The 23,699-nt window shown below is 45.9% G+C and overlaps 2 protein-coding genes across 2 annotated transcripts in view; one reads left to right on the forward strand and one right to left on the reverse strand.

Annotated features, from left to right (window-relative positions):
- The window catches only part of MRC2 (mannose receptor C type 2), a 93,052-nt gene extending 77,757 nt beyond the window's left edge, over positions 1-15,295 (forward strand). Inside the window, exons 17-30 of the mRNA XM_036754617.1 lie at positions 90-250; positions 921-988; positions 1,921-2,021; positions 2,343-2,488; positions 6,780-6,894; positions 8,051-8,214; positions 8,468-8,576; positions 11,209-11,447; positions 11,623-11,788; positions 11,962-12,102; positions 13,463-13,582; positions 14,071-14,250; positions 14,838-14,864; positions 15,075-15,295. Of these exons, the coding sequence (XP_036610512.1) occupies positions 90-250; positions 921-988; positions 1,921-2,021; positions 2,343-2,488; positions 6,780-6,894; positions 8,051-8,214; positions 8,468-8,576; positions 11,209-11,447; positions 11,623-11,788; positions 11,962-12,102; positions 13,463-13,582; positions 14,071-14,250; positions 14,838-14,864; positions 15,075-15,295 (1,958 nt within the window). The remainder of the gene's footprint in view (positions 1-89; positions 251-920; positions 989-1,920; positions 2,022-2,342; positions 2,489-6,779; positions 6,895-8,050; positions 8,215-8,467; positions 8,577-11,208; positions 11,448-11,622; positions 11,789-11,961; positions 12,103-13,462; positions 13,583-14,070; positions 14,251-14,837; positions 14,865-15,074) is intronic.
- Positions 15,296-20,626: 5,331 nt separating this feature from the next.
- Positions 20,627-23,699, reverse strand: part of MARCHF10 (membrane associated ring-CH-type finger 10) — a 218,170-nt gene continuing 215,097 nt past the window's right edge. The window contains 2 exon segments of the mRNA XM_036755641.1: positions 20,627-21,006; positions 21,009-21,078. Coding sequence (XP_036611536.1) covers positions 20,627-21,006; positions 21,009-21,078 — 450 coding nt within the window.

The raw sequence follows: 23,699 nt of genomic DNA on the forward strand, positions 1-23,699 counted from the left end.
TTCATAGCCCTGCCTGATCTGCCCTTCCATGCCCCTCCCTGCCTTCCTTAGTGCTCACCCTCCCCCACACACCGAGTACTTCCTTGCAGGCCGGAAAGAGTGGATTCGCTTCCAGGAGGCTGAGTACAAATTCTTTGAGCATCACTCCACGTGGGGGCAGGCCCAGCGTATTTGCACGTGGTTCCAGGCTGAGTTGGTGTCAGTGCACAGCCAAGCAGAGCTGGACTTCCTGGGACACAGCCTGCAGAAGGTGGTGGTCAAGGCTCTGAGAAGGGAAAGAGGGAGGAACTCCAAGTGGGCAGAGGGAGGGCTTCTGGCTTTTTTTGATCTGTAGACCAATGTGGTGGAAAATCCCTGGTCTTGCAGAGAAAGGCCCTAAGTTCAAACTCAGCTCCCACATCTGCTGATTGTCTGATTTGGAACAGAGCCCTTAACCCCTCTGAGGCTCTGTTTCTTCATTTAAGGTATGGGGGTTGTGCCAGGAAGAGGCAGGTTCTTTTGGTTTTATAGTGGCCTTGGAAGAGACTTCTGCAGAGAGGCCAGGTGGCCCTCCAGACAGATAAACTGCTTTGGGGGCTTCATGTTGGCTGGCTGAGCAGAGAATGGCCAGCCAGTTTCCTTTGAGGCCTCTGTAAACCAGAAGGACCTGCAGGGAGATCCATAAGCCCTCCAGCCTTTGGTCCTCCCCACTCTTGATGACAGTCTCTCTGGGGGTGGGGGTGACATGTAAAATGGAGGCCATGACAGCTTTCCTCCTTAGCTCCTAAAGTTATTGGGAGGAAGCGCAATGGACATGTCCTATATTGTTATTGTTCCAGGGTAGGGAGAGGATAGGAAGACAGACTTGGGGGAGATATCTCAACTTGCCCCCTTCCTTCTCTTCCTCCCTGCCCTGATTTGCTGCCCTTTGCCTTGTTCAGTTCTCCCGAGGGCAGGAACAGCACTGGTGGATTGGCCTACACACTTCTGAGAATGACGGGCGATTCAGGTGGGAGTGCTGACCCTAGAGGTGATTTGTATGGGTGTCCAAGGGGCAGCTAGGTGGTACAGAGGATGGAGTGTCAGGCCTGGAGTCAGGAAGACCTGAGTTCAAATCTGGTCTCAGACACTTACTGACTGTGTAACCCTGGGCAAGTTACCTAACCCTGTTTGCCTCAGTTTCCTCATCTGTAAAATGACCTAGAGAAGGAAGTGGCAAAACACTCCAGCATCTTTGCCAAGAAAACACCAATTCAGATACAACAACAAAAAATGGCTATCCAAGTCTTATGTGTCTTGATAAGTGTTGACCTGTGAAGTATGTGACTCTCACATGCTCTGGGCCCTGGTCTCTAAGGACTCACAGACTAATGGGGCTTAAGACCACATTGTCATACATTTAGAGCTGGAAGCAAACTTATAGGTCATCTAGTCCAACCTCCTGATTTTACAGACGTGGAAACTGAGGCCTGGAAAGTATAAACTAAACTTTCCTAAATTTAGTGTGCAGTGGTAGAGTCTGAGATTTGAATCCTGGGCCTCTCACTCCAAAATAGCACATTTCCTATAGCTCCATTCTGCTTCCAGGAAAAATGAGGTCAAGTGAATTGTCCAGCTAACATCTTGAGGAGCTCAGGGAAGAGATAATGGAGTCATACAGACATCCGCCTGGCTCCCTTGGATGGCCTTTCCATTCACCTCTCTGGCAATATTGGCCTTCTTTTCCATTTGGAGAAATAAAGGCCCAAAGAGCATGGAGGACATTGACTAAGTTAGACTCTAGAGTTACTAACCCCTCCTTGACCCATGCACTGGTCCCTCTCCCCATCATCTTGTCCCCTCATGACACCATACAGGATAATGCCTCTGGTTTTCTCTCTTCCTGGGAAGAGGAATGTGTCTGTCTCTGAGGCCATCTCTGACTTTCTGGTGCTGTTTCAGATGGACAGACAAATCCATCGTAAATTTCATCTCCTGGGCACCAGGGAAACCCCGGCCCATTGGCAAGGACAAGAAATGTGTCTACGTAACAGCCAGTCGAGGTGAGAGCTAAAGGGGATGGGGATGTTGAAGCTTGAGGGAGGGATGGAAAGGGCTAGAGCTTGGGGGGGGGGGGGTGGGCAGGAAAGAGGCAGCCAGCCACTTGGTTCCCATAACTCTAGGGGATTCCCTTTAGTGCCACAGACAGAATAGGGAGGAACCTGCCACATAATCACAGAATAACTTAGAGGTGAAGCTCAGAACTGAACAAAGGAGAATGGATCCCCATTACAATCCTCATCTTACTATGAGAAGGACACTGATTAGTTATTAGTTTAGTTACTATCTCATCCTGAAGGTGACTACCCCTGCTCTCTCCACAGAGGACTGGGGAGACCAGAGGTGTCTGACAGCCTTGCCATACATCTGTAAACGCAGCAATAACACCAGTGGGAAGCCTCCCCTGGACCCGCCTCTCTCTCTCCTCCCTGGTGGCTGTCCTACTGGCTGGAGCCAGTTCATCAACATGGTAGGAAGAAAGCATGGGGGTATGTGAGAGATCGGGGCAGGGGGTGCAGGGAGATGAAGGGAATGGTGACCAATGGAAGTGTATATGGTCTGTGTCTAGTGACAATGTTGTATCCCTAAGTCTCCTTTTGTATTCTCCTTAACAGCTTAGCTGCTTGTCCTAAATATAGGTGTCTTCCTTAAAAATATCCCAACAGAGTAACACCTCATTTATCCTTGAGCATCAGGGCAAATCCATCTAAGCTTCATACAACGGAATTCTAGAGCTGGAAGAGACAATAGAGAACATATGCTCCAGCCCCCTCATTTTGCTGCTAGATATATAGAAAGGCATTTATCAATTACTTACTATATTCTAGGCCCAGGTGGGGAACTTACAGCCCTGAGGCCACATGTGGCCCTCTAGGTCCTCAAGTGTGACCCTTTGACTGAATCCAAACTTCAGAGAACAAATCCTTTTATTTATTTATTTAGAATTTTTTTTTTGGAGAGGGGGAAGGCAGGACAATTGGGGTTAAGTGACTTGCCCAAGGGAACACAGCTAGTAAGTGTGTCAAGTGTTTGAGGGCAGATTTGAACTCAGGTTCTCTTGACTCCAGGCTGGTGCTCTACTCACTGCTCCATCTAGCTGTCCCAACAAATCCTTTTATTAAGGGAATTTGTGCCTAGAATCTAGGCACTTCACTAAGTGTTGGAGATACAAATACAAGCAAGCAAGATAATGCTTGCCTTCTAAAAACTTATATTCTAATGAGGGAAGACCACACAGAAAGGGAAGCTGGATAAAGTGGGGAATTGAAGTGTATACATATGATGGCACAGTTTAGGACTGGTGGCTAGGAAAGGAGGTGAGGGTTTGATTCTGGGCAAAAGAAAGCCAAAACTCACCTATCAGGGTCTGAGGTATATCCAGGGGCAGGGTCTGAGGTTCATGTGACTTCCAGGTAGCATGTTTTAGAGCTGGTGGCCAGAAAATGACTGAAGAAATTGAGGCTTAATAGGGAAACTGATTTGCTCAAAGGTACACAGTGAGCCATTGTCAAAGCTAGGACTTGAACCTGTGTCTTCTGACCCTCAGAGATCCCACTGTATCTTGTGGCCCTCCCTTTAGTCTCTAAGGAAAAAAATTAGTTTCAATAAATGCCTAAATGAAACATTTTAATTGTTCTTTGATGGAATCTTTCCAACATGTATTACATATTTCTTTGGGCTTTTAAGCAGAATAATGAATATAATTCAACCCTTATTTAGAGCTTTGGAGTGATTATTATGAACCTCAGTCATGATTCACCTCCAGTGAGTTTTGAGGCCTGGAGGGCTGTTTGCCCTCAAACTAAATGGCCCCATTCTCTTAAAATCTGACGGTTCTTGTTTCACCCCTACCCTTCAGTCTGGATATCTATGCCAATTCTCATCTATGGTTTTATTTTTCATACAGTGGACTGAGTGAAAGCCTGAGGGTGGCTTCAGGCCTCTCCTACAGAGGAAAGCATGCAAAGCTTTTTGAGACTCGCAAGATTCAGAGACTTTTTTCATTTACTTCTGGGTTTATAGCTATTTTTTATATGTGACATTTAGACATATACAAATCTGAAGCTATGGAACAGATGATTTAAGGGGTGATCAGTCACTTTACAGAAGGGGTTCTCTGTGTTAGGAGAGAATATTCCCCATAGTTTTCCTTTAAATGGCAAAGAACCCCTCTTCTCCTAGGGTATTTAAGTGTTTATAGATAGGATAAGTTTGTCTCCCTTCAAAATAATGTGACAGAACATTCTCCATGAGTAGAACAGAATTTTCAGAACAGAATTTCAGAGCTGAAAGTAATCTCAGAGACTTTCTTGACCAACTCCACTTAATGTTAGAGGGGAAGAAACTGAGACCCAGAAAAGGGGAGTGATTTGTTCAAAGACATATGGGCAGTCAGTAGCAGATAGAGCCAGGATTCAAACCCAGGCCTTCTTTTTATAAATCCAGTGTTATGATGAAAACCCCCTGGGGCATCAGGATTATAATGTATGGTTTCCCAAAGAAGTCTCAGAGATACATAATAAATGATTAAGAAATACCAATCAAAAAGCATTTAGTAATGCCTACTATGTGCTAGGTGTGCAGCCAGGTGGCGCATTAGATAGAGAGCCAGGTCTGGAGTCTGGAAGACCTGAGCTCAAATCTGGCCTCAGACACTAACTAAAAGTTTGACCCTGGGCAAGTCACTTAACCCTGTTTGCTTCAGTGTCCTCACCTGTAAAATGAGATAGAGAAGAAAATGGCAAAACATTCCAGTATCTTTGCCAAGAAAACCCCGAATGGGGTCATGAAGAGTCAGACATGGCTGAAATGACTGAACAACATGTACTAGGTACTATGCTAAAAGACAGGGTTTCTTGTAGAAAGGCAAAAAATAGTCCCTGCCTTCAAGAAGCTCATAGTCTGGTGAGGGAGACAATCCAAAATCAATAATATATATATGGAGGATAAATTGGAGATGATCTTGGGTGGGGGGAAGGCATTAAGGGGGATCAGCCTCTTGGAAGGCTGAGATTTGAAGGAAGCCGGGAAGTGTGTGCTTTTTAAAGTCACTTTCCATTTTACTTCCAGGTGAACTGGACCAATTTCATTAGTGACTTTCTTTCCTTAAAAGAAAAAAGTGCAAGGTAGGATGCAGTTTTCACTAGAGAAACAGAAAGACAGAGACAACAGTGCCACAGAAGTAGAATGAGCAGGAATGAACAGCAGGGTTTCAACGTCTCCCTCACTCTGGCCCCTTCCTTATACTCAGTACCAAACCCTCTGAACCACACTCATTCACTGCTTGACAGAGCTGGGTATTGGGACAGAGGGAGACAAATGAAAGGGTCAGGAACCACCGCCCTCTGAAAACTCATCTGAAATGAACAGGATTGGATATTAAAAAACCAAACAAACCAAAAAACGTAGTGGAAGTCTGAGGGACTTCGTTCAAATTCCAGTTCTGTCCCTTACCTTGGAAGAGAATAATCATAGTGCTAAACTCCCATTTCTAAGGTAATTTGAGGTTTGTGAACAATTTCCATACAACAGTCCTCTGTGGAAGATAATGTAAGTATGATTATACCCATTTTACAGAGAAGGGAACTGAGCCAGGAGAAGTTAAGCAACAGGTCCATAATGATACAGGTATCTGAGGTGGGATTCAAACCTAGATCTCTATACTCCAGAGACCTTTGGGCTGCACTTTCTACTATAGCTATGTCTTGAAACAATATTTGTAAAGACTTAGCACAGTGCTTAGCACATAGTAGGTGCTCTATAAATGTTTATTTCCTTCCCTTTCTCTTCCCATCATTCACTCCTCTAGGTAAGCTGCTTCACACAAGCCACATTCCGTCTCTTGCCTTCGGTTTTCTTGCATGTAAAATGAAGAGACTGGACTCAATCTCTAAGGTCTTCCTTCTAGCTCTGTATGCTATGACCCATTGAACTTAGACATGATTTTTCTAGGAACACATTTGTTGTAAAAAAAAAGAGGCATACATGTACTTAGTTATCTACCTCTTCACCCCTTCCGGGGTAAAGATACTCTATCTCCAACTCTAAGAATTTTCACTGACTGTCTCCCATGTCTGGAGATTATTTCCTCCTCATCTCCACCTCCTAGCTTCCTTGAAATTCTCCCAGTCTTGGTCCTCTTTAACCTTAGTGCCTTCCCTCTGAGATTATTTCTGAACTATCCAGAATATATAACTTGTTTATACATAGTTCTTTGCATATTGCCTCCCCCATTAGACTATGAGATTTTTGACTGTGAGGACTGTTTTTTGCCTTTCTTTATATCTTGAATGCTTAGCACATTGCCTGGCACATAGTAGGCACTTAGTTAATGCTTATTGACTTGACTTACAGAGGCCACTATAAGGGGCTTCCAGAAATCATTGAGAGGTCTGAAGAAATCTTTAATCTCATTAAAAAAGCCAGAGTACGAACCTCTCTGTGTGTGTGTGTGTGTGTGTGTGTGTGTGTGTGTGTTTGTGTGTATGTGTGTTCTTCACAGCCTTCCAGTGGTAGGCAGAAGAGAGTCATGTCTTAATTTCCGAGTGTTCCACTCTTTATCTAAAATATCTTTTTCCCTAGATGTAAAAGCAAAAGCAAAAAACAAAAAACAAAAAAAAAAACTTGTCCTTTGATTCACAGCTGGACGATGGGCTGAGCCATTGTGGAATCCCAATAGGGTGGGGTAAATAAATTTGTAGATTGGACTTTTATGTTGGGACTTGGAGCAGCAGTCTAAGACTTGACCATTCTGTCCCAAGTGCTTCCGAATCCAAGGCCACGACCCAGCAGAACGAGTGAAGTGGTCAGAGGCCCAGCGTATATGTGAGCAACAGGGAGCCCAGCTGGCTACTATTGCTAACCCCCTGGAACAAGGTAAAGACTAGTCAAATACATCTGTCCATCCCACTGTATTTTAAAACAAAATGTTATTTTTTCAATTAATAAATGTTTGTTTTCCCTCCTTTCTACCTCCCTCCCTATATTGAGAAAGAAAAAAAGAAAACCAAAACCTTTGTAACAGACATTCATAATCAAGCAAAGCAGATTCCCACAATGGCCAGGTCCAAAGATGGATGTCTGGTTCTGCATATTGAGTCTGTTACCTCTTTGTCTGTCAGTGGGCAGTGCTCTTCGTCATTGGTTCTCTGAACTGTGGTGGGTCATTGAGTTGATCAGAGTTCTTAAGTCTTTCAGAGGTGTTCATTTTTACAGTTTTTTGGTATAAATTGTTCCGTTGCTTCTGCTCGCTTTATTCCGCGTCAGTCCATGAGAGTCCTGTAGCACAGCCCCTCCCTTACAGCGTAATTGTATTCCATTGCATTCATAACAGAATATTTTGTTCAGCCCTGCTCTAACTGATGAGCACCTTTTAGTTTCCAGTTCTTTGCCACTACAAAAAGAATATGTATTTTTGTACCTATGGGTCTTTTCTCTCATTTTAAAAAGTCTTTTGTATTCTGGGTCAAAGGGCACAATAATTCCAAATGGCTTTTCAGACCCATTCACAGCTCTACCAACAGTGCCCATTTTTCCACAGCCTCTCCAACATTTGCCATTTTTCATTTTTGTGAACTTTGCCAACCTGATGGGTATGAGATAGACCCTCAGAGTTGCTTTAAGTTGCATTTCTCTAATTACTAGTGATTTGCAACATTCTTTTTTCATATGGCTATTGATTCCATCCCACTGCATTTCAGTACCATCCCTTACATCAACCTTGGGCACCACCTGCATCATTGTTCTTGGCATCATCTCTCATGCTCTTTTTGTATTACTATCACACAATCCCTGGGCTTCATAACTATATCATCTGCCCCTGTCTGGAAAGGGTGTGGGTATGGTGGGTCCTTAGCTGTTCATAATGGAATAGAGGTGGTGGTGGGCCTTCCTGTCCCCAGTAGGGGACCCACGGGGTCACAAAGAAGAAGGCTGCAGATGACCAAGGAGGGGGAATCACTTATGATTGCTTCCTGATCCCCACTCCATGCCCGTCTCCTCCATTCATTGCCTCTGCTCCCTGTGTCTGCAGCCTTCATCACAGCCAGCCTACCCAATGTAACCTTTGACCTCTGGATTGGCCTCCATGCTACTCAGAAGGAATTCCAGTGGGTGGGGCAAGAACCTATGCTCTATGGGAACTGGGCACCTGGGGAGCCCTCAGGGCATAGCGACTCTACTGGTGGTGAAAAACTGGTAAGAACCACTCCACTTCCTGCCAAAAATACATTCATAAATGAGATTCCCTTTCTCTTTTCTTCCCTTCTCTTCCCCATGACCTTGCTCATACTCCATCTTCAGCTCTGATTACATCCTTTGGGAGAACATTGACTCAGGAGTGTGTGAAGGGAGTGGAGGGGACCAAATGGGAGTTTGGCAAGCCAGCTGGGGGCCAGCCAGTATAGTGTGCCCCTTGAGCTCCCCAGCCTTCCTTTCCCCCCATTTCCAGACCAACTGTGTTGTCATCGGGCACAGCTCCTCTCCCCACTTCACTGGTCGCTGGGATGACAGAAATTGCCTAGAGGAGACACATGGTTTCATCTGCCAGAGGGGCACAGGTAACTTTAATCAGCTTTTTAAAATTTTTTTTTAAGCTTAAAAAACATCAACAAAAAAAAAGAGTTGTACTTGAAACTTAGTATATCTATTATGCACAGCTCGCTTTACTTTTGAAGAACATAAATTAAACTTCTAGCTTTCAAAGCTGCTGTGCTTTTTTATGCTTCTTCCTGGACTTTGTTCTCTGATTTAAAAAAAAAAGTATGTCAATGACCTTTTTTCTTTCCCTTCCCCTCCCCTCTCATGCTGTCCAAGGTATTCTCAAAAGTCTTCTCCAGCACCACATCTCAAAAGCATGGATTCTGCAGCATTCAGCTTTCCTTGTAGTCCAACTTTCACAGCTGTACATTGTTAGTGGGAAAACCATAGCTTGACTATACAAACCTTTGTTGGCAAGGTGATGTCTCTGCTTTTTAGTGAGCTGTCCAGATTTTCCACAGCTTTCTTTCCAAGGAGCAAGTGTCTTTTCATTTCATGGCTACAGTCATCTATAGTAATCTTTGAGCCCAAGAATATAAAATCTGAAGCTGCTTCCATTTCTTCTCACTCTGTTTTCCAGGAAATAATGGGACCAGATGCTATGATCTTAGTTTTTTTAATCTGCAAGCCAGTTTTTTTTTCATTCTCCTCTTTCACCTTCATCAAGAAGGTTCTTAATTCTTCTTCACTTTCTGCCATCAGAGTGGTATCATCTGCATATCTGAGATGGTTAATATTCCTCCAAGCAACCTTAATTCTGGCTTTTGACTCATCCAGCCTGGCATTTTGCATGATGTATTCTGCAGATAAGTTAAATAAATATGGTGACAATATACAGCTTTGTCACACTCCTTTTCCGATCTTGAACCAATCAGTTGTTCCATATTTGGTTCTAACTATTGCTTCTTGATCCTCGTACAGGGGACAGTAAGATGATCTGGTTCTCCCATCTCTTTGAGGACTTGTCATAACTTGTTGTGATCCACACAAAGGCTTTAGTGTAGCCGGTGAAGCAGAACTAGATTTTTTTTTCTGGAACTTCCTTGCTTTCTCCATAATTTTGGCAATTTGGTCTTTGGTTCCTCTGCCTCTTCAAAAACCAGCCTGTACTAATGGTAATTCTTGGGTCACATTGCTGAAGCCTAGCTTGCAAAATATTAAGCATAACTTTGCTGGAGTATGAAATGAATGCAATTGTTTGGTAATTTGAACATTCCTAGGCATTGTTCTCCTTTAGGATTGGGATGTAGACCGATCTTTTCTAATCTAGTGTCCACTGTTGAGTTCTCCAAATTTGCTGGAATATTGAGTACAGCACTTTAACAGCATCATCTTGTAGGATTTTAAATAGCTCAGCTGGAATTCTATCATCACCTCCACTAGCCTTATCATTAGTAATGTTTCCTAAGGCTGGCTTGACTTCATTCTCCAAGATGTATGGCTCTAGGTAGGTAAACACCCCATCGTGGTGATCAGTGATGTTAAGATCTTTCCTGTATAGTTCTTTTGTATATTCTTTATCTTTTCTACTTCTGTTAAGTTCCTACATTTTGTCTTCTATTATGCCCCTTTTGGCATGAAACATTCCCTTGATATCTAATTTTTCCTGAAGAGATCTCTTGTCTTTCCCATTCTATTGTTTTCTTCTATTTCTTAAGAAAACAATAAATGGTCAGTACCAGATGATGGGACAGATGCCCACTGGAGCTTAGGAGGAGGAAGAGATGGCATTGTGGTCAGGAAGGGTTTCTCCTAGACTATAAGTTGTATGAGGGCAAGACCTTGGCTTATATCTTACCTCTGTACCTTCCCCAGTGTGCTTTGCACAGTGGATGCCTGATAAATGTTTATGGAATGAATGAATGAAGATGAATGTTTTCATGGAGGAGGTGGGGTCTAAGCTAATGCAAGAGTCCAGTGACATTCCTTCACTGAAAAAAGACAGTGGCTCTGTCTTGCCTAGAGGATTAAATACAAACTCCAGGTCATCAATGATCTGGCCCTGGATCACCTTCTAGCTTCATTTTCTTCATGTTACTTCCCTTCAGACACAACAAACTACACTCCTCTCTTCACCCCCTTGAGGGTAGGGTCTATCTTATTTTTCAACTTCACATTGTGCCTTGCATACAGTAGTCACTTAATGAATGTTTGCTGAATTCAATTGAGTCTTGAAGAATGGGGAGGATTTAAAAGCAGAAAGAGGAGAGTGTTCTAGGAGCAGGAATGGTATGCACCGCTGGTATCAGACTCAAAAAGAAATGAGACCACTAAATCTTATCTAAGAATCCCTTCAGGGGAAAACCACATATTAGTGTTATCTATGTTTTGTTGTTTTGAAATTCATTTTTATTACCTATTTCACAATTATATTTTAATCTGGTTTGGGCAGCACTCAGGAGTGTTGTGTACCACATATGGTGAGCTGTGTTTGACAACTCTCATGTGGACAAAAGCATAGAGGTAGGAAAACCCTTTAGTCAGACCTTTCTCACAGGGGACCCTTCTGTCAACCTTGGTGGAGGGTCTTCCTGCTGGGAATAGGGCTGTAGCTGGTGAGTATGCTTCACAACAGCACCCTCTGTACCCCCAGCCCAGGATGGGCCCAGGCTCACCCAGCAAAGACTCTACTGAGCCTCTCTTCTCTTGCAGATTCTTCACTGAACCCCTCTCCAGATGCCCTACCCCCTGCTCCAGGCACCGAGCTCTCCTACCACAACAGCGTCTTCCGGCTGCTGCAGAAGCCTCTTCGCTGGCACGATGCCCTCCTGCTCTGTGAGAGCCTAAACACCAGCCTAGCTGAAGTGGACAACCCCTACACCCAGGCCTTCTTGACCCAGGCTACCCGTAGCCTGCACACTCCACTCTGGATTGGGCTGTCAGATGAGGAGGTGGGGGCTTCCTATGTCCCCCACCCTAAAGGGGACCCCCGAATCAGACAGCTGATGCTGTCAGTGTTTAAGTCGAGACTTCTCAGTAATCCCTCATCCATGACCTAGTTCACCATCCTGGCCTCTTTGTCACCTCTCTATATTTTCTTCTCTTTCTCTGCATCACCCCATTTAGGGCTCCCGACGTTACTCATGGGTGTTGGATGAGCTCAGCTATGCAAATTGGAAGGATGGGGAGCCCCAGCTGCCCGGGGGCTGTGGCTACTTGGATGTGGACGGGACCTGGCGGACGACCAGCTGTGACACCAAACTTCAGGGGGCTGTGTGTGGGGTCAGGAAAGGTCTGTGTTAGGACAGGACAAAGGAGAGGAGAGACCAGGGGGAGGGCAAAGGAGAAAAAAGGGCACGTCCCTAGGCAGGGCACATGGGGTATCCTTGTGACCCACAGACACCTTGAAACTCAGACCCTCTTTGCTCTCTTTCTCCCCACTCCCATCTATGTCCCCATGGGCAGAATTCCAGCTCCCTCGAAGGGTGAGCCACTGTCCCCATGCCCTGGCCGACTCGGCATGGATCCCCTTTCGGGAACACTGCTATTCTTTCCACATGGAGCTGATGTTGGGCCACAAGGAGGCACTGCAGCGCTGTCAGAAAGGTGAGCCAGCTCCACTTTCCTGTCCACACATAGGTACCTAGGTCTATGGAAACTCAAAGCCAGAAGAACTCTCACCATTGTCCAAACCAGCCTCGCTCCATCTAAGAATCCCCTCCATCTGAAGACTTCCAGTGATGGGGATCTCACCACACCTCATAAGGATATCTTTCATTTTGAACAGATCTAATTGAAGACAGCTTTTATGTCCCCTCCCCAAATCTTCCATTTTTCAAGATAAACAACCAAGTTCCCTTAGCTGTTTCTTGTATGATGTAGTTTCAAGATCCCACACTGTCTTCTGGACACTATAGCCTGTCAGTTGCAGAACCCAGGACTCAATCCAGTGCTCCAGATGTGGTCTGAGGAGGGGAGGGTTTCCCGTCCTCTGGATACCACATTTATTAATAATGCAGCCTACAATTATACTTACATTTTTAGTAGCCACATCAAACCATTAGCTTATATTGATTGGATTGTGGTCCACTAAGGCCCCTTAGTCTTAATGTTACTCATCTGATTTGTTTCCCATCATACACCTGTGAGGAAGGCAAAGCAAACCATTCAAGTGATTCAGTAGAAAAGCAGGGAGAAGGGAAACTTCACTTGGAGTTGGAGGAATTGAGGTCAAATCTCAGCTCCTCTGCTTACTTCCTGTGTGACCTTATATAGCTATCTCTCTTTGGGCTCCAATTAGCTCATCTAACTGAGAAGCTGCTTTAGATGAAGGGTTCTTAACTTGGAATCAATTAATTTATTTATTTTGACATTTTGACAACCATTTCAATATAATTGGTTTCCTTTGTAATTCTATGTATTTTATTCTGTGCACAGCCAGGCCCCTATTAGGGCAAATAATGAATCCAGGGGAATTAGAACTGCATATTTCCATGGGGCCAGAACCAATAACCATAGTTTACAAAATTATAACTTTGAAAGTGTGAATTCAAATACATGCGGTCCATAGGCTTCACCAGACTGCCTGCATGAGGAGTCAGTGACATTTAAAAAATGGTTAAGAACCCTGGGACTAGATGGTCTCTAAGATTTCTTCTAGTTCTTTAATATACTGTGATTCTGATTAGGACCCATGGTTCCTAAATCTCAGTCCAGTGCTATACCATACCCACATACCCACACGGCACTGCCTGCCTCCTCCTTCTCCTTTCTTAGCCCTAAACCTTCAAACGGCTTCTGGGAATCTTTCTCATCCATCGTCAGTAATTCTCCAACCACCTTAGCTAAAATAACCACACTTCTTGACTTTGGGGTTGGGGTTGGGAATGTAGGAATCCCTTGGTGGGCACTAGAAGTCTGTTTAGTATAGATGTTGTGTAACGACTGTCTTCATGTCCCTTCCCAGTGGGTGGTGCCATCCTGTCTATCATGGATGAGATGGAGAATGTTTTTGTCTGGGAACACATGCAAAGCACAGAAGGACAAAGTGGAGGAGCCTGGCTAGGCATGAACTTTAACCCTAAAGGTGAGTGGGGCACAGAGGAGACCACCATTTTTGGGACAGGAGGAGGAAGACAAGGATAATGCCTTAGTCACGAAGGGGAAAAACCAAGAGACTATGGATCTCCTTCACCCCCGAAAAGCTGAGTTCAGGCAGCAAGGGAGGTGGCACTAAGGGAAATTTTTCTACGATAACTCCTGGGCTGTTCTTGTGATTATGTTTTGTGATATCTAGTTTGGGAGTCATCAGGCCAAGGCTGGGGTGCTATGGGGGTGTATGAATGGTCCAAGGGCCAAATCCCAATTCCTTCCCATTCTATTCTTACTGTATCTTATTATATTAATATGATATAATAAAATAGGATAGGATATATTATATCATATATAATGTATTATATCTTATCAATATCTTCTGTTATGTTATAGTTATAACTATGCCCCCTAATCTTAGTCTCTCTTCCTCCTTTCTCCGTTTCTAAGTTCCCAGTGGTTTCATTTGGTCTTTCTGCCTAGGGGGCACTTTGGTCTGGCATGACAACACAGCAGTCAACTACTCAAACTGGGGTCCCCCAGGCTTGGGACCCAGTATGCTAAGTCACAACAGCTGCTACTGGATTCAGAGCAGCAGTGGCCTTTGGCGTCCTGGAGGGTGTACCAACATCACCATGGGTGTGGTCTGCAAGCTCCCCCAGGGTGAGTGATCCCCTTTCACTCCCCACTCTGAACAGAGACACCTCCCCTATACACATTGCCGCCACTGGAAGTGTAGGAGTGTGTGTGTGTGTATGTATGTGTGTGTGTGTGTGTGTATGTGTGTGTGCGTAAATGCTCTACAATCTGCAGATGGGCACAAAGGCTGGAGACCCCAGGGAGAGAGTGGAGACAGCCACGGCTGCTGGGAGCTATTGACATGACCCCCCCAACTATGGTTCTTCCTCTGCCCCAATGCCCATCTCTCTTCTGAAGTCCAACAGCATTTACTGTCCCTACTTCTTAAAAAGACAGAATTTCATCATGGGAAGCCATTGGCAATCTGGTCTAACCCAGGCCCCAAAAAGAGTTTGACACTTGTGTGATACCACCTTGTTATCGATAATAAGAGTATGTTGATGCCCTGTTCCTTCCACCAGGCTGGAAGCCCCTTGAGAGAATAAACTGGGTCTTATTCTTTATATTCTCCATAGTGCCCAGTGCAGGTAGGGCCTTGTATTAGGTGTTCAGGGGCTACGTATTTACTGATTGATTTGCTGTGTCTTTCTCTTTTTTTTTCACCTTTTTAGTTAAAGAGAGCAGCTTCTCCTCCTCAGGTGAGCAGAAACTAGATGGTAAGGCTTCTTCTCCTGGCCCAGGAGAGGAAAAACTCTGCAGGCCACGGGGGCATGGGAAAAACTGAGTAGCCCTCAGAACAGAATAGGCTGAGGGGGCCCCAAGGTTTCTAAGGAAGAGAGGAGGAAGGGGGGTGAGTGGTAGGTCTGAGACCCAAAGGCTGAGTCACTTCTCATCCCCTCTCTGAGCAGCGCTCCAGGAGAACCCAACAGCCTTGGTGGTGGTGGTGCTGGCAGCCTTGGCGCTCCTGGGCCTCTTGGCTGTGGCTGCACTCTTATACAAACGACGGCGCAATCCTGACCGAGGGGCCTTTGAGAGTGCCCGCTATAGCCGCAGCTCCTCTGGCCCTGGGGAGGTGGCCGAGAAGAACATACTGGTGTCTGACATGGAGATGAATGAGCAGCAGGACTAGAGCTTGGGGGCCGTGTCGGGGTGGGGCTGGGCGGGGGGGCAGGGCAGGACCAGGGAAGGATGGTTAGTGAGAGGCTGCCCAGCCTGTCTAGCTGTGTAATGGGAGAGCTGAGCAGGGACTCTGGGACCTGGGATGGGCTGTGGGCAAGCAGTAAGGAGTGGAGAGCTGGGCTGAGGGCCACTGTTGGTTTTGCTGGACACAGCATCGTGGGGCTCCCCTTCTCAGAGGGGTGTGGCATCCTGAGGGACCTGAACCTCCATCCTGAGGGAAGCAAGAAAGGGGGTGGGGGTAGATTGCTGCTCAGAGCCAGGGGCTTTGCCTATCCTTTGTGCCTGTTTTTCCCTTAGTCTCAGTCCTGGCTTCCCGGGCTTACCCACTGTCACCTCTTTGGTCTGCAATGTCTTTGGCACCTTCCTCCTGGTTCCTCAGGCAGCTCTCAGTGACCTCTATCCCTCCAGTCTCCTGGATCCTTCCTAGTCTCCTTCCCTACCACAAACCCACTGTCACCCTCCAGCTGTATCAAGTTTCAGGGGAGAGGGAGGCCTCCATCTCTGTCTGGCCAGTCGCTGCTGGATTTTCCATAGGCCTGATCCCCAGAAATGGTGGAGCCACTCCTTTTGCCCTCCCTCATTTGTTTGGAGAATCCTGGGGAAAGGAAGTGGGGAGAAGTTTGGAAGAATGCCTGCTGACCAGAGGCGCACTGACCCCTAGAATACAGGCCTCTGCACAACCCAGGGTTAGAATGATGGATGGGGTAGCAATGGATTGAGCTGTCTAGGCATTAGGTTCAGCCCCTATGACCAAGCAGCAGTCCAAGGCAGTAATTTCTATCTACTGGGAGGGGCTGACATTGGGGTAGGGGTTTGGGGAGGGGGTTGCTGAGAGACCGACTGAAGGGACTGCTGCACTGGGCACCTTGGTCAGCTCCAAGCTGGCCACTGAGCTGGGCTGAACTGAGCTGGAGGCAGCTCCTGCAGGTCGGGGGAGGGCCTCACTGTCGGGAACCAGTCCCCCATGGGGATTGAAGTAAGTTCCTTATCTTCTCCAGCCCTGGCTCTCCTGGCAGGTTTGGGGGTGGGGGTGGGGCAACAATTCCACTAGTCCTGGGGGAGGGACTGGATGGGGACATCAGAGAGGGGAGAGCTGGGTTTCTGTGAGGTTGAAGGTTCCAGGATGAGAGCCCTGGACCCATGCATGGTGCCTGACATATGCTGTCCAGTGGAGCGGACAGAAATGGTTCCAGAACTTTCAGGAGAGAAGCTGGAGCCAGCTCAGCTCAGCTCAGGAGATTCTATCCAACTATCTTTCAAAGTATCAATTGCAAGTGACAAGAATCCCAGGAAGGCTCAAGCTGGGCCTGGTTACAACGGGCACAGGACAATGTGAGCATGGACTCAAGGACACGGTCACTTTTTTGTGGTTTTTAATTTTTTAAAAAAGACATTTGTTTCTTAAAAAAAATAAAAGACCTTCAAGAGACTTGAAAAGTGAACTTCCTTGTTTCTGTCGTGATAAGGGTTTCCTGTGGAACCAGTCCCTTGAATCAGTTTCTTAAACCGGGCCAACTGGCTGATCTTCACGCTATATGAGATAATGTTTCTAAAGTGCCTTATAAACCTTAATGTGTAAATGCTAGCTATGATCATCATCAGGCTTTCTGGAGCTCACATGAACTTTTGAGAGTTATTTGCTTCTCTCTCCTGCTTTCTAGAACTCTTGAGAATTCAAAATTATTCTTGCCTCTTTCCCATGGGGATGCCCATTTCTGGTCCTGCTCATCTACAAGGAGGTTGGGCTAGAATACCTTGAAGATTCCTTCCTGCTCTCATCTGTGCCATAAAGGCAGCTGGGGGAATCACATACAGAACTCTGCTGGGCCTTCCTATATATAGATAGATGTATAGATAGATATATAGACATATATATATATATATACACACACACACACACACACATATATGTATATATAGATATAGATATATAGATATGTAAGTCCTCGTTCGTCATTTTCTACTTAGTACACCATTGTGGGGATATGAACAGTTGAAAAGATCTTGCCATAAGTTTTAACTTATCAGTTGAGAGGTAAAAGGTAAAACCTGCCCACGGGTAGTTGGGCAGAAGATGAAGGTTCTCCTTCCTCACGATAGTGACTGCTTATGAGCTGCCACTCTGAACTCTTAAGCCTTCACCATAAGACATAGCTGCCATATTGTTTCTGAGGTTGGAGGTGTTAGCTGAGCCAAGGAGGATAAGGTCCCTGCTTTCTGGGGCTCCTCCCTCCCTCCCTGTATGCTGCCATGGCAGGAGCTACCATACCTTGAGTGAGGTCCTCAAGAGGAAGGAAAGGAAAGGAAGGAAAGAAGAAAGGAGGCCTGAGGGGAAGAGACTGGCTCAAACCTAAAGTGACCACATGTCCTTTATTTGTCTGCATGGTCTTAGTTTTCACCTTTGTGCCTTGACTTCCCAGAAGAAAAGGTATGTATCTTTGCATTAGCTCCTACCAGAAGCAGCACAACTTTGGACAAGGACTTGCTTTCCCTGAAAAGAGAAAGGTAGGAAGGAAGGAGGGAAAAAGGAAGGGAAAGGAAAGAGGGAAGGAAGATGGGAAGTGTCAAACATTTACTGTTTTGAGGTGGACATTGGAAATTTTTAAAAATTCAGAAAAGTCTAGTCAATTCCCTTAGCTTTCACAATTGGGGACTTTCTCCCACTCCCCTGTCACCTGATGCTGTCACTCCTGGGGAGCAGCTACCAAAGACAAGGGCCCCCTGCCTCTTTCTCCTGAAAGCTTAACTGCCCCCAAATTCTGGCAATGTGAATTAAAAGACTCACTCTGTCTGACTGCCCTTTAATGAACAATGCTGTTTTTTTCTTTTCTTTTTAACCATCAAATAATGGGAAACTGTGTAGGGGACATTTGTGACACTATGATGTATAATTCATGGCAGTGATACATATTTGAAGTCATTCTACTGTGTGGTTTTTCCCCGCTGAGACCAGGATAGTTGCAAAGATGGTGTTTCTGGGTGCCCAGGTAAAATGCCTGAGAAGGCATCTTTCTCCATTATTCTGTAGGAAAAAAAATCAAAATTCCCACGAAAGGCTTTGATAGGACCCTATGGGAGGTAGTTCCAACTAAATGGCCTAAATCCTGGAACATGATGCTGAACGACTTGGCTGTCAGGTTCCCTTTGCATAGTCTTTTCAAATTTTGATGAAATTTACAGAATCCCATTTTAAATACCCAAAGGTTTTTTTGTTTTGTTTTGTATTCCCTTCTACTGCTTGGGCTCTAAGTCTTTCATCTCTAGCCAGAGGCAGAGGACCTGGGTTCAAATCCCACTTCTGATGCCCACTAGTTGTGCGACCTTAGGTGAGTCACATCCTCCCTAAACCTGTTTCTTCATCTGTAAAATGAAGTTCAGTAGATAACCTCTGAAGTCCTTTCCAGCTCTGGATATTGATCCTGTGATACTAAATTTATTTTCAAAATAAAAGCTTATTTTCCCCTGGCATTTCAAAGGTCTCATGTTGTGTACAAAACAGTCAACTTGAGATTTTCAGAATTCCTTTTACAACCTAATGAAGTCTTCAACCTCTGTCATGCCTATTCTAGGAGGCTAACAGGTCCTATCAATATTCAAAAGATGTCACTTTGTTTTTATGTGTTCTCAGGGAAAATAGGCTGTCTGGCTGAAGGAAGTTCATTTTTTTTTTGGTTTTATCTTCTTTGTAATTAACTGTATGGCAGGCCTTGTTCTGCCATTCAGATGACAGAACAAATGAGGTTGATTGTGGAGTAATTTTAACTAGAATCTTCCTAAATAAATTTTCATGGGTTCATTTTGGCCCCACAATTTAGTCTGAGCACTTTTTAAAAATAAAAGCTTGTGCTCTAAGCAGCAGTGGGAAGGGGGAATAAAGGGATTGCTACAGTAGCAGGTGGTAGTCGGGGCTGAAAGTCCAAATGGCCAGCGTGGGGATGAGGGAACTTGGAGGAAGGCACCCCCTAAGTCTGGGTCTTGGCCATATGTGAAGGAGAATCTCTTTTCGTTCACCCCGCTCCCATATTATTTATCTCCATTTAATCTTTTCTCCTCCTTCCCTTCTCTCTCCCATTTCTTCCCCATCATTCCACACTCTCCCTCCCCACAGCACACACACTCTCTTGTTTCTTCCCCATTTTACTTTCTCTGGCTTTTCCTTATCCTAGGCCATGTCTTCAGGCCCATACTCATAAAATTATGATTCTGGGAAATGGGGACTCATGGTGCTTCCTCCTAATGCCTTTTCCCAATCCTTGTCCATCCTGACCACTCTGCAGCATTTCACACTGTCCACTCCTCTCTTGTATCTGCTTTATGTGTCTTGCATTGAGTTATATAGGTTACCTGTTGTCTCCTCTGATGGAATGTAAAGTTTCTGGGGGCAGAGACTTTCCGTTTTGATTCTAGCCCCCTCCTTCCTCTCCACCCAGAGCTTAGCACAGTGGCCTGGGCAGGTAGCCCTTTAATAAATGCATGCTGATAGAACTATGGTGATAGGACCAGCAGATCTCACAGGAGGCCAATCCCAGAGGCAGGGCTACCAGAGATTATGAAGGCACTTCGTGGTGTACCTGTGTAATGGGGTCAGGGTGGAGCATGGATAAAGCTTCCCTGCCTATGTCCTTTCCCTAGAAAAGAGGGCACCATACCTTGGGTTACTAGGCCAGTGCCCACACATCTCCAGCAGACCAGAGTCAAAGACCCTAGTCTCTCCTCAGGGTCTGTTTTGGTTCCTTGAACTCTCTTTTGTCAGGGAGCTTCTTGAAATGTGGTTCAAACCTAGGGATCTCAAGAAGCTCTCCACTATCAGGATCTTTCATACCGTAGGTATTGAGGGAAGGATCTGGAAGGTTTAGGGGACAAGGATAAAAAATTCTAGAGTGAACAGAATCCTAATGGGGCCTCTAAGAAACTTGGGGAATGGCAGCCAGCTGTGGCAGCTATCCCAAGATCCAGACTGTTCCAGGCCACTGACCTTACAGACACTTGTCTCTTGGGAGGTGGGATGCAGAGGAGGAGGAGGAGGAGGCAGGAGGGTGACTTGTGCCACCCTCCGGGGCCTGGGCCCTGAGCGTATGTCTATGGAGACTGAAAGAAGAACTAAATAAAGTGGGTGAATAAACTCAGTTTACTGAATGCTTGTGCCACTGCTAGGTTTCCATTCAGTGTGGAGTGGAGACCTGAACAGGCTCCTCTCTGGATGGGCAGTGCCCAGGAGAGGATCCCAATTTCCCACTGTGCCCACCAGGGTAGCTAAGTGTCCTCTAAAAGAGCCCACCTCCTAAGGCAAGGAACCAGGTGACCCTGGGTAGCAGCTTCCAAGCTTAAAGGTGGCAGCAGAGAAGCCAGCACTTGTCTGGGCCATCACCATTGTGTATAGGGAGTTGCTGGAGGGACTGACTGGGCAGGAGGAGGACATAATCAGTAGGTAGCTCACCACTAGCTGCTCTGCATCATGGTATTCCAAAGCCAGTGTCAGTTGGTGTTGCTGTTTTAAAATACTCAAGCCAGACCCCAGAAAGAGACGGGTGTAAAGTACAAATGTGAACTGCATACTCATTGGTTTCTGTTTCAGTAAAAAGGAGGAAAGAAGGCACACGTGGGGAGCACAGAGAAGGTAGCTGGGTAGAGGGGACCCCCACTGACATTGAGCTCCACGGCACCCTCCTCATTAGATGAACCGGCTGTTGCTTTGGAATACACTGTTTTCATTACCATCTCCTGAATCCGAATCTAGAAAGCAAAGAAGATCCTCTTAGACAGTTCTGGCCACATCTACCATGTAGACTATATGGTCTGTAGTCAGTCAGTCAACTGGCATCTAGCAAGGCGCTGGCACTGGAAGGACTCGGTCAGATGACAAAGAGGATGTCCATGTAAACACTCATTATCCTCCAGCCCATCCCTCCCCAGAAGCCGCTTTGTTATTCCATAAAGGAGTTGAGGATTGTGGAAAATCAGGACTAGTCATTCCTACCAGTGGAGCTCCTTCTTCTGAGAACTTTCAGCTGAAGTTAGAGACCCTATTCTTTTCCCTGAGGTCACATTCACCTGGTTATCTCTTGACACTTGGCCTTGGAGGCAGGTTTTTTGTTTCTAAAATCTTGAGACATAATAGACTTCGAGGATGAAAAGGTCAAGGGGACTCTTTGCAGACATTCAGATTCTAGCCAATAGCTTCCTTAGCCCGTGGAAACCATACAGTGACCAAGAGGCAACAGTGATAAGGACAAATGGGGTGATGGGAGGTGGAGTGGAAGTAGGGAGTAATGGGGGTCCTGGGACAGACTGTTTTAAGTTTATTTTATTCTGTGGGAAATTTGGGGGTCTTATCCTAGTCCCACTCTCATATGGTTTCAGTAGATGCTTCTAGCCTGGCTAGAAACCATTTCTAGTTGTTGAAAAGAATTGACCTATTGGTCATCCTCAAGTTAGCTTACTTAGGGTAGACCGTGGAATCTTGGAAAGGGAATCGAACACAACTGGGAAACCCAAAGCTCTAAGTCCTCTGGAGTTGTTTCACTGTCTCTGGCTCCCAGACTCAAGTGCCTGGAGCCATTTGCCCTACAGGATTTGCTGCTTTTGAGTCAACATGACTATAACATGCTGGCTGAGGAGGTCCTGTCCTGGCTCTCAGCCACCCCAGATCCGCCGGAGGGGATTGCAGATTTGCAGTAGAATAATTGTTTCCTCTCCATAGCACCCAGGGCTTGGCGGTCACTGAAAATCATCTTGTACCCAGTTGGAAGGCATTGGTCAGTGACAAGAATGGCTTAGTAGCTGAGTCATGGGCACACACACTGCCCCCTCCCCACGAGTAACAATTCTACAGTTGTGTTTGCAGTGAAACCACTTGACCGTGGGTGGAGGTGAGGCTCTTTAGTCTAATACCATCAACTAGAAGGAGTAAGGGCACTGTCTCACTGGCACTGCCCAATAAGAAGGCCTCATCAGGCAGCCCAAGAGTGCAACAGAGGCTAGGGAGCCTTGGATCCCACCTGTTTTGTTCATATCCCTGTCTGAATTGGGCTAGGATTATTGTGTTAATTGAACTCAAGTCTACTGACCTTAACGCAAAGCTAGCAAGCAGGTCAGTCATTCCTGGCACATATAGCTGGAGAGAACTGAAAGCATATGGTTCAGCTACAGGCTGTCCTGATCATTTGGCTCTGGGCAAGAAGCCAGAGATGAGCTGCATCTATCCAGAGAGGCAGCACACGTCCCCTGTCGTGGCACCAGAACCCTCCCTTTTCTTTGCTGAGTTCACAAGTGTTTATGTCACTTATGTTGCCTTCGTAGTAACTGGAGTGTGGTGAAGGGTGGCATGCTGTTGGGGGAGCGGTTGGGAAGGGCGTAGGGATCTCCCTTCCCCACTCCTACCGATGTTTACAGTTTCATGGCATTTATAGAGAAGAAAAACAGGCTTTAGCTTCAAATTTTGGCTAATGTTGTTTGGTGCCGCCAAATTGACTCGGTTCTCTGAGAGGAGGCGCAAACGACACAAGCAGATGGAGCCTCCGAGGAAGCAATGGAGCAACATTAAAGAGTGTGGATGAAGACCCAGCTGGACTACGTCCCCTCCTTTCCATCTTCAAGGATGGAAATTCTGAGGACAGCCCAAACCTCTTACATTGTCATATTCTATCTTTCAGGGGACAGCCGTGCCTTAGATAAACTGTTTCCAGTGGGCACTCTGGCCGTGGGGCATTTTGGTCTAACCCCCTGATTTTCAGTGCTTGGGTCACGATAACCTCTGGGAAATAAGAGTGTCTGATTTCCATGGTTAAAGAAAGAAGATGGGGCAGGAAGAGGTTTGGCATTCATCCTCTCCCCAGTATTCCAAAGTACAACCATCTGTGATGACCCACGGTAGACACTAGGGGTCATTACAGCCCCATCTAGCTGAACCCAACCAATGGGCCTTGGACAAAAAATAAAAAATAAATTGCAGCTGGGGGTTCATTAAGACTTGACAAAGAGGGGAACGAAACTCTGGTGGGAGGGGTCAGAGTCTGAGTGTGGTAGTTTGATCAGCACATCCAGCCACCCTGGTGCAGAGGCAGCTGCAGGTGGCTCTAAATGATTATCCTAGACAACCTCAAAGACCAGCGTGCAAGCTCCAAGCTGGTTCCTCTCCAAGAGCCCAGCCAAGCTGCTTGTCCTGTTTGATTCCAAGTGCCAAAGTGGTGAGTGAGCTCGTCTGAGCGGAGTAACTGTATGGATGTGGAGAGGGTTTAAAAAGAAATGACTAAGAATTATGTGCGTGCGTGTGGAGAGATGTATGTGAAATACCTATCTTGTGTGTTCACTTCCCTGCATGGCTTCATTTCTGCCAAGAGGCAAAGAAAAAGCAA

This window comes from Trichosurus vulpecula, chromosome 4 (assembly GCF_011100635.1).
Source record: "Trichosurus vulpecula isolate mTriVul1 chromosome 4, mTriVul1.pri, whole genome shotgun sequence".
Lineage (NCBI taxonomy): Eukaryota > Metazoa > Chordata > Mammalia > Diprotodontia > Phalangeridae > Trichosurus > Trichosurus vulpecula.